General features: G+C 38.4%; 1 protein-coding gene across 1 annotated transcript; it reads left to right on the top strand.

The window, feature by feature from the left end:
• Window positions 1-1,673: 1,673 nt before the first annotated feature.
• Window positions 1,674-7,671, top strand: LOC104408020 (chromosome unknown open reading frame, human C12orf66; the record flags this gene model as incomplete). Its single annotated transcript, XM_010017455.1, has 2 exons — window positions 1,674-1,966; window positions 6,613-7,671. Coding segments are annotated over 2 exons (1,110 nt in total), but the record flags the coding sequence as incomplete, so codon positions are not given.
• Between the last annotated feature and the right edge of the window lie 2,858 nt (window positions 7,672-10,529).

Raw genomic sequence — 10,529 nt, forward strand, 5'->3', positions numbered from 1 at the left:
CCAGGGGTGTTTCAGTGCTGGGATGCTCTGGCTGAGATTCTGGCGAAGGTGAGCTCAGTGGGGTGACCAGAGGTTTAAAGCTTTTTTGTGTCACAGTTCTAGGGCCTGATGTTAGAGCTGCATATGTGTAAGCACTCGAGGCTGGAGATAGCCTCATAAAAATTGTTATTCATGTAGGCGTTGCAGGATCTTAGGAAGTTTTGGCCACAGTCTTGGCTGCTTCTCACTCTCTCAGTATGTGAATAGAAAAATCCCCACTGGCACAGGATGATCTGTCATCATGTTGCTGTCTGAGCAAAGCTGCTTATTTTCCCTTTGAACTGCAGACTGGCATGGAAAATGGATCAAGGGGTGTGAGTCTGATGTGTAATGCAGTGAAGCATCAAGAAAATTATGCTTTGGTATTTAAGTGGTGGCTTGGAACTATTTTATGAGATCTTTACAGACAAAAGTCTATTTATAAGGCTGACTTTAAAAAGCAACTTTGGTGCCTGCAGAAAGGATAAAATTGGCAAGAGAAAGTACAAAGTTTTATTTGTTTATATACTTCATAAACAACAGCAATAGATGATTTTTCATTCTACCCGTGACCGGGGGGCTACTCTTGCCTTAGGAAGGTAGCTGTTTCCTGATAATCAGTTCTCTGCCTTTCTGCCTTAAATTGCTAAGGTCACTTTTGACCATTCTGTGTGTAAAATGGATGTGAAAAGGCCTATCCACTATTACAAAATTGATAAGCAGTTTCAAAGTGGAACTTAAATTTGGAATCTCTTTGAAAATTCCAGAGATTCAGTTCCTGTGATCCTTGCTCTGCTGCAGCTGTTGAGTGCCACAGCAGCACATAAGGGCATCTGTAAATAGAGGTTATGAAACAGGGTTAGTACTTTTGTACAGTCTTCTGGTAGCATCAAAATTTGACCCTCTACTTTTGCCATTTACTTGTTTTTAAATTCCTCATAGTGCTGAGCAGCCAGAGAGAAGCACAGACTTATTTCTACACCCCCTTCCTTCCGCCCCCCCCCCAGTTTTAGTTATGGATTAACCTGCACTGTGGTCTCACTGAGAGAAATTGTGATTGGTTTCCTTTTGAATTCTAGTTTACATTAAGATTGCTGTAGGGACTGGAAACATTTGGTTTGTATGCAAATGTTAAATGGGTCCCATTTAAAGGTTGCTTTGTAAATTTGAGTGCTTCATGATTGAGGAGGTACTGGTAGGGGAATTCTGTTGAAGAGACATAGAGTTATTTATAGAAGTGGAGGCTATTTCATGATGACTCAATTCTTCTGACTTCTACAGATAACAGTATTTCCAGGTCATGTATCATAGTGGCAAATTTAACTGAAGCATTGTTTTCTGAAAGGTCATTCCCTAACTGTGGCAGATGTGAGGGAACTGAAGTTTTGCAGCAGTCACTGACTGCTGAAATATGAATTGGGAGAAGTATAACTTGCATGAAATTATATGAAGTGCTTCTGAGTGTATGTTACATGTAATTTGGTTGCAGAATAATACACTGAAACCTGTTCCTGGATTAAAAAGAAATAAATAATGTGATCAAACAACACTTAAGAACACCTAGGGGAAAACAAACATGGTTCTATACGATTTTCCAGTATTGCTGTCTATCTTTGCTGTCCCTGGATTTTGGTAATACCTCCATATTTATCTGAACAGGTGGTCAGTCATTCTTCAGCCGAAAGGACTCCATCCGAACCATCTACACATCTCTGCATAATGAGCTGAAGAAGGTGGTGGCGACGGGTCACAATGCACTAGGAGGAACAGCTCCTCACTTGGAAGAGCTGCTTTCTCACCTGTCTGAACAGCTCTGTTTTTTTGTTCAGGCTCGGATGGAAATTGCAGACTTCTACGAAAAAATGTACACGCTCAGCACCCAAAAGTTCATTAACTCTGAGGAACTGGTAAACATTTTGGAATCCATCTTAAAGAAATACAGCTCAAGGTCAGTGCTTATTTGCTGGCAGTAAGTACTCGGACATATGATCTGAAGTAAAAGATGTTGAGGTTCAAAGCAAGCCTAAAGGCTTTACTGTCCTTTGACTGCTGAGTAGTAGAGCCCTTTGCATGAGTTCATGCATGAAGTGAATGTTGGTCAGCAGCAGCAGATGCATGAAGTCTCACAAAATGACCCCTCTGAAAAAGAAAAGTAAAAAAGGGAGCGTGTTTCTACTCATCATGTTCTAGGAGAAGTCTTCCCTATTCCATAATTAACACTCAGCATGTTCACATTCAACAGAGAGGAAGAGTCATTTTCCTTATAAAGGATCTAAGACTTGCACTTTTTCATTAGAGGTGGAGAGGAAACAAGACTTAATTCCATATGGACATCAGTAAAATAGAAGTATTTAAATAAAACGGATATTTGTGTGACAATTTTACTTTTTAGACTAGAATATGTATCTGCTTATTAATTCTAAAAGCTATACCTAGCAGGGTGTAGCTTTTAGACCTGTAGCAGGTCTGCCTAGCAGGGTTTTATGGTGCTCTATTGTCACTTTGCTTGAGAGGTATTTGAACCAGTAGAAGGAGCACCTCTGAGTCTCTGCCAGTGGTCACTGCCATTATGGTTTCTTGAAGTTAAGATCCAGTAGTTCCTGTTATAAGAATTCCAGGCTGTTTCTAAATGACTGTGGGGTGGGTATTTCACATCTAACACATGTGAGACTTGAAAGAGAGAATTTTTGGATGCTTGTCAACAGACTGAAATTCTAATGCTCTATTTCAAAGCAAAACAAAGTAGCCATTCTGGGAAGTTAACTTGAAAATGTAGTTTTTTGGTTTTTTTTTTAAATTTTATTTTTATTTTAAATCTTGGCTAGTGAAACAGTGTCTAAGAAGACATTTGGGGAGAATATTCTGAGGTCTTTTTTCAGTTACGATTTTTAAAGTGTACACCTAGGAAAAATCAAAATAATTCAGTGCTGCTTCTGGATATGCAATGCAGCTGACTCCCTTATTTAATAAAAAAAAAAATTATTTTTTTTTTTTTAATAACTTGGGCAAATTGCTATGGAATTTTGCTATTTGAAAATCAAACCTAGTCTGTGTGATCCTACTGGAGATATTTTTTTTGCAATTCTTTGTTTGTGACCTCTTGCAATATCGGTTAGTTGGTGCAATGAAAAATGAAACTTGCATATTTTTTCCCTGGTGAGATAAACATTAAAAAGTACAGGGAAGTAAGTTTTTTGAAAACTTGATTTATTTGTACACTGACCATCACCATCTGTTCTGAACATGTGCTGAGTCAAACAGCACTGTTAAAAATCTGAAAACCAAACCTGATACTTTGTGACAAAGTGACTGGAGACTGTTAAATATGAAATGTTTTATTGTGCTATTTAAATGTATTTCAGTGACAGCTCTGTGCTTCGAAGTCATCATTGTAACCTCTTTAGAAAAACAAGTAGTGCCTCACTGGGAAGAATACTGATGATCTTGCTCTGGGTTAATGAGCAATCTCTAAGATGGACACGTTCTAACATGCTTTAGAGCTGATTCAGTAGTCATTGTGTGGTTCTCCCCAGTCACAGAGTATCTCTGAAAAAAAAAGTGGATATAATGTTATCTTCCTTTAGCCCTCCTTTAGTTTCTTTATGTCTCTGCTTACTTTCTGGGGGCTGTTAGGCTGGTGTGTGCTGGCTGGAAGGTATTTCTGTTTTACAGTCTGTTGACCCTCCCAGGTGAAAGGTCAAATAAACTTATCCTTACCCAGCCTCTTCCCTCTGTCAATATATCCCTCACTTGTAGTTGAGGTTGTGTCATTATTTCAGCCAATTGTGCTAAGAGTAGAGTGGGCATCTGATCTGTAGATAGATTCTGGCCTTTGTTTCTTTCATTTACATCTAAAGATAGCTGTTCAGATAATAGTAAAGGAATGACAGGATTAATTGAATGTCAACAACAGAGTCATATTGTCTGGATCTGAAAAATCATTAACTCTTGAACAGTTTAAAGCTGTTGTCTTACTACTTGTTGCTGACTTGTACACAGCCAATGCTAGACTCTGTTTTTCTATAGAATACAGCTGGAGAAGCAACTTTTCCTGATTTAACTGTTGGTTTGGGTGGGGTCTTAACTGAAATAATTAAAATGGCATCAGAAGCAGGATCCTTTAAAAGCTTCGTATAAAATGAATAAATAAGTAGTGAACCTATTTTGATGTAATTATTTTTAAGTGTAAAAAAACGTGTGTGTGATCTATGGAAGGAAATAAAATGTAGAAAAATGAGGCTGCTTCATGTCTGTAGCCCAAAAATCTAGCATCCCTCTGCTTTTGAGAATGATTAATGGGGAAAATCCTTTTTCCAATGTGTCTTTAAGTTCTTAACACTCCAGCTTATTGATATATTGCAAAAATCTGTCTGGTTTATGTGATACTGAGCTCAGTCAGGTGGTTCTATGTTATGAAACTCAGTTACATCAGATATACAGAGTATATAACCTGTTAGTTTACTTTGCAACTACATCAAGCTTCTCAGCTGTGGCTGAAGTATGTATTTTTGGATTAAAACAGTTTAGCAAATACTGCTGTGCAGTGAAACATGAAAATAGCTATGAGCCACAAAGCAAAGTAGAAGTGGGAAGCTGTACATCATAATGTTAATCCAGGAGACTTGGCACTGCTGCATTGTATGAATTTTTTAATTGCTTTTAAGACTGAAGAATAACCTACTTGGTCTGACTGCAGGTATGTTGAAACCACTGTGTGGAGTGTGCACTCAAAGGGACTATCTGGAACAAATAATGTATAATGCTTTTGTCCTCCCCTTCTAATTCATGGCAATGAAACTGTTTTTCTGCTGAGTACCAAAATTGTTGGAATTATATTATGTTGACTGTTAGTAGAGTATTATTTAAAATTAACTCTTGTTTGTTCAAAGAAATGTGAATATGCTCTGGACTTCTGAGCCCACCAAAGTAGCCAGTAAGGGCCATCTCTGCTATAGTGGGTAGGTGTGATGGTTACTGACATGTACTGTGTACGAAGGTGGCTGGTCACCCAGCCCAGCCTGTTTGCAGAACATGGGGCATCAACTGATTCCTGATATCATTTTCTACAAATAAATATGGACTTGCATCTTAAAACAAATACTTTCAAGATGTGTATCATGGCTGTCAAAAAAAGAGATGCCTAAAAATAGAGATAAAATTGTCAGACAATTTTCACAAGCTTAAGAAAGGGATGGAACGCCTAAAATTCTCATTCTCTCTTCTGGTCCACAATAAGTTTAAGTATTTTAGTTCTGAACCAAGTATTTCCAAAATGGATTATATGTATTGTGCCCTGCAAGCTGAGGGGAGTAATGCAGTTGCTTCCACTTTGTCTGAAGATAAGCTGTTAAAGGTGAGACTTCAGTACAAACTACTTTGTTTTAAAGCAATAAAAGGACCCAGGATGTTTGTCTGAAGTGAGTGGATAAATCTATCATTACTTAAATGGAAACCTCATAAAATCTTGTCTTTGAACTATTGCTTGTTCTTTGTTGGAGACCCTTTAAGAATCTTAAAGGCCTGTTGTGGAACACGTTTACTAAAAAGGCCACTTCTGCCTTTGCCAAAGACTCATTCTTTCTAAAGTTAAATATTTAGCTTCTGTAACTGGAATGGCTTTGCACAGTTTTAATTAAGTATGTATTTACTCATGATATAACTTACAAAGTAATTTTTCCCAAATTTACAGGTAATTTGAGTATCAGGAGAAGGGAGGGAGGCTACACTGTCTGTTTTTCCTGAAGTTCAGAAAAAACAAAGTGAGAAATCTATAGAATGGATTGATAAAATTCCATTTAACCAAGATTTGTTTTGATAGCAGGATTACTTTTGTGAATAAGATGTGCAGTGGCACTTCTACATGGTAGATGAGGTGCTGTGTGAGTTTGGGTTTGTTTTCTTTTTTAAACACCTGTTGAGAGCTGAGCTTGACCTGAATTTTTAGTGAGAGAAGTTGGTTGTTACAGCGCCTTCATTATGATATAAGGAAATCTTGACACAGGTTTTTGCCCTTCATTGCTGTCAGTACACTAAGATTTGAAGTTAGTACACCAAGATTTTGAAGAATTGATTCATTGGTAAATCATGGTTCTATTGACTAATTTTCCATCACAATTTTATTGTGATTTTTAAAAAGCAAGAGAAAAGCTTGGCCCGACTTTCACATAGTTTCCCTATACAAACAGCAAATGTATAACATCATAACTTTGATTTAACTTAATGTCTTACTGGTATTCCAGAACTATCCAGACATACTTTATCATCAGAAAGGATTTTAAATAGGAACAAAACCACCTGAATTTAAAAAGAAATGGTGTCATTGTAGTTCATAGATCAAGATAAACAGTGAGTGTTCTTCACCTGATCAAATATAACTCCCTTGCTTTGATAGAAAAATGTCTGACGGATGTTTTTGTCAAATGCAAAGAGTTCTATTAAGTTAAAAGAACCATTTTTTTAAATTAATGTTAGTTTTTTTGGTTTACACTTCACTCTGATGTTTGGTCTTCTGTCCGTTAACTGACACATGCTATCTGATTATTTCACTGTTGTATACAGCAGTTCTCATGTCTTGACTAACGTTATGTTTTCTAGGTTTCATCATCCAATCCTCAGTCCTCTTGAAAGCAGTTTCCAGCTGGAAGTAGATGTGCTTGCACATCTCTTAAAGGCCCAAGCTCAGATCTCAGAGTGGAAGTTCCTTCCATCCCTGGTTAACTTGCACAGTGCTCACACAAAACTACAGACTTGGGGCCAAATTTTTGAGAAACAGCGAGAGACCAAGAAACACCTGTTTGGAGGGCAGTCTCAGAAGGCTGTACAACCTCCACACCTCTTCCTCTGGCTCATGAAGCTCAAAAACATTCTCCTTGCCAAGTTTAGCTTTTACTTTCACGAGGCCCTTAGTCGACAAACAACAGCATCTGAAATGAAAACTTTGACTGCTAAAACAAATCCTGATTACTTTGGGAAAATTTCCAGCTTCATCCGGAAGTACGATGCCATCAATGTTTCCTTAATTTTTGACAATCGTGGATCAGAGAGTTTTCAGGGACATGGTTATCATCATCCCCATTCTTACAGAGAAGCACCCAAAGGAGTGGATCAGTACCCTGCAGTGGTGTCTCTGCCCAGTGACAGGCCTGTTATGCACTGGCCCAATGTAATCATGATTATGACTGACAGAACCTCTGACCTCAACAGTTTGGAGAAGGTTGTTCACTTCTATGATGATAAAGTCCAAAGCACATACTTTCTGACACGCCCTGAACCTCACTTTACTATTGTAGTTATTTTTGAGTCTAAGAAGTCAGAAAAGGACTATCATTTTATTTCTTTTCTCAATGAAATTTCACATTCCCTCAAGAACTCCAAAGCTTTCGCAAGCTTGAAGCCTGGATCCAAAGGGTAAAATGCAGTATGCTAGCCTTGGGGGAGCTGTAGCTTTCAAGGAGTATAGGAATTTGTGATTCTCAGTCTAATTAAAAATGAATTAAATTAAATATTTTTTAAGCTAACAGACACTTGAAGAAAAGTATTTTTGGGCAGTTCTCAGTGGGACAGTTTAATTGTGAGGTGCTAAATGGCCACAGTAGGATTTCTTTTTTGGTGTGGTTTTCAATTTTTAGTATGATTTATTTTTTCAGTCCACAACTTTGTTGCCTGTGTCAGAAAGGAATATATGCACTTTATCTTAGTCTGCTCATTGACTGTCTGCTACAGAGTTTATTGAAAATGGGGTAAGGATGGAAGATACTATCTTTTCAGAAAACTGTATGGCGTGACAGGAATGATTTCTGGGAACTAAGCACTAATACAAGGGAATATTAAAGCAAACTTTCAATAACACATTTTAAATAAAAAACAAGAATCACAAAAGGCACTATTGCTCATTATAACTTAGTTTTCAAATGGCTTAAAATGATAATTGAGGTCTCTGACACTCTCTGTTAAGCACCAGTCTCTATTCAGAACACCCTGTGTCATAAAGCTTTGTCACTGCTTCAGAACACAGGCTGGGGCAAGAGAAGCTGCAATATGGACTGGAAGGCCAGTGTTCACTGGAGTGTTGTGACAATGTGTGTCCAGTACCAGTCTTGGCTCAGATTAACTGAAGGAGACATGCTGAGGTTGAGCAAGTATTCTAGAAGGAGCAGGTCCATGGAAAAAGCAGCAAAGCTCTTTTCAAATTGTGCTTTTGTCACACTAAGTTTAAAAATACCAAGGCAATAGAAAAAGAAGTCCTTTATAAATTATTTATTTTCTGATCTGCTGTTAGGGTCAACTTGGATTTGTTTTTAAATTTCTGTAAGTATATAGCTTTTGCTTTCTGGTCAGTTTTAAATAATTTCACACTTAAGCCAAATCACTTCTGGAATTTGGATTTAAATATATAGCCTATGCAGTATTATTACCTCATTCTAAAATGTCTCTTTTACTACTTACTTCTAGGCTGCAGGTTTGGGAAAAGTATGTTTTCTAGTTATCTTGAAAGTGCTTTATTTTGGAAATCAGTATTTGCAAGTACAATAAAGGGTCCATTTGGCTGTACTTGTAGCTTATATTGCATGATTCTTCTGACTGTTAGCTATGCAATTGTGCAAACACTTTCATGGGAATTCAGGACTGATATGTGTAGTAAAGTTAGATCCTTAGTTGACACTGTGTAAGGTATAACATCATCATGTTAGTTTTAAAAAGGACTTTAAGTCAAATACTGGTTTCTGTTAAGACTGAAATATGAAAGGCAACACTGCAGACATGGCTTTTACCAGTTCCCTTTTTCTCCCACAAAAGGTTGTGGTAACTTATCTTGCCTCTTGCTGCAAATACTGATTTCTTTACAGTCACATAAGCATGCTCTGTTCTTAGAATGTAAATTCTGACTTTACACTTTGTGCCAAATAGAGCCTTCTGTGCTTTGCTATAATTATATGTTCGTTTGTTGTGAAGACCTGTGCTACTGCCTTTCACCTTAAGTCTTACTCTGATTGCAGTGTCACTCAGAAGTTTAGGCTGCTCTTATGCCATTGGAAAACTATAGTAGTTGCAAATACACCAGCCACCAGAGTGCATTAGGTTGTAACAGCATTACACTTCGCAGCTTGAATTGCTCTTTTAACAGGACAAAGTTGCAAATGGCAGTATTGAGAGTTTGTGTGCTTTCAGACTGTGACATCGTAATAACATTGTACTATTGACTTCCTCAGCCTGAGTAACAGAAAAGAGACTGTTGCCAGAACTGATTCCCAGTCTTCAGCAGTGTAATAAAGTGTTGTACAAATCCTGCCTGCCTCTACAGTATTTCCCTGTCACACTGTATGTGGGAAAGGGGAGAAGAGATTGGGGGAAGAGACTGCGTGTGGTGCAGGCACCTTCTTGCTTATTTCTGAGTTGCAGGGGACATCCTGGAGAAGGTAGAAATCTGCTGCCCTCTGGAGCAAACCAGCAGCTTTCATCAGTTGCTGAAATGGCTGGAGGCTGTTAGTGGTTTTTAGGGGGAGGTGGTGACTGGTAGACCTGGTGGCTCACTGTTTTTGGCAAGTGATGTCTCTGGGAATGGGGAATAGGTGATGTTTCTGTGCAGGAGGAGGAGAGACTTGCATTGCTCCTTCTCAGTGCTGGGGTGGTTTGCTGCAGTTTTCTTCACAGGATCTTGGGGAAGTGGCCAAAGGAGACATGTGACTCATGGGTAAGAATTTCTGAATATTTTACATGAGGAACCAAAGGGAACCATAGCCATTGCTTTAATGTTCTGAGAAGGGAATGAATGGGGGAGAGGTGCAGAGAAACGGTAGGAGAAAATCAGGTGCTAGAGAGAAACTTCTGTGGAGCTGTCTCTGGGTTTCAGTCCTGTCCATAAGGCTCTCCTTGTAAGGTCTCAGCTTAATACAGGGTGGGGAGCAGAAAATCCAGGCAGTAGGAAGTGGCTCGGATGGGAACTGCAGGGGTAAAGCTGAAGAGGGGTTATACTAGAATGGGTATCAAATAGTTTTGCAGAGTTGAGGTGTACTATGACCAAAACCTAAGTGTGTGTGTGGTGTGAGTACATGCAATGATCAAGTATTTGTAGATTTGTTAGCCCCATGCAAAGTTATGGCATGGGGCTAACAAATCTTTAGCCCCATGATTTCTTATTTGATGCTTTGAGGAGTTTGTTTCAAATGGCAAATGTGGTAACAGGGGGACTTGAATTATCCACAACGTAAAATTGGCTAAGCCAGTAATGAAAACCTGCATAATTAATGGGGGGAACATATCAGTGGAGTAAGTAAAGGTGACCAGAAACTCAGTAACTTAGAAAAAACTATGCAGTCACTAACTTCAGTCCTGGAAAGATTGATCAGTCTCTTTACTGTAAGAACTGGAGAACAAATGCACTTTTTCTAAGCTGGGTGGCAGCCCATCTGCCAGCTTTTCCTCTCCACCAGTTTAGCTAAGCAAGATGAAACGTACTAATGTCCTTAAAAAGTCTTGCATAAATGACTGCTTTACATGCAAGATGTAAAGAT

Source organism: Nestor notabilis, unplaced genomic scaffold (genome assembly GCF_000696875.1).
Source record: "Nestor notabilis isolate BGI_N333 unplaced genomic scaffold, ASM69687v1 scaffold23326, whole genome shotgun sequence".
Classification (NCBI taxonomy): Eukaryota; Metazoa; Chordata; class Aves; order Psittaciformes; family Psittacidae; genus Nestor; species Nestor notabilis.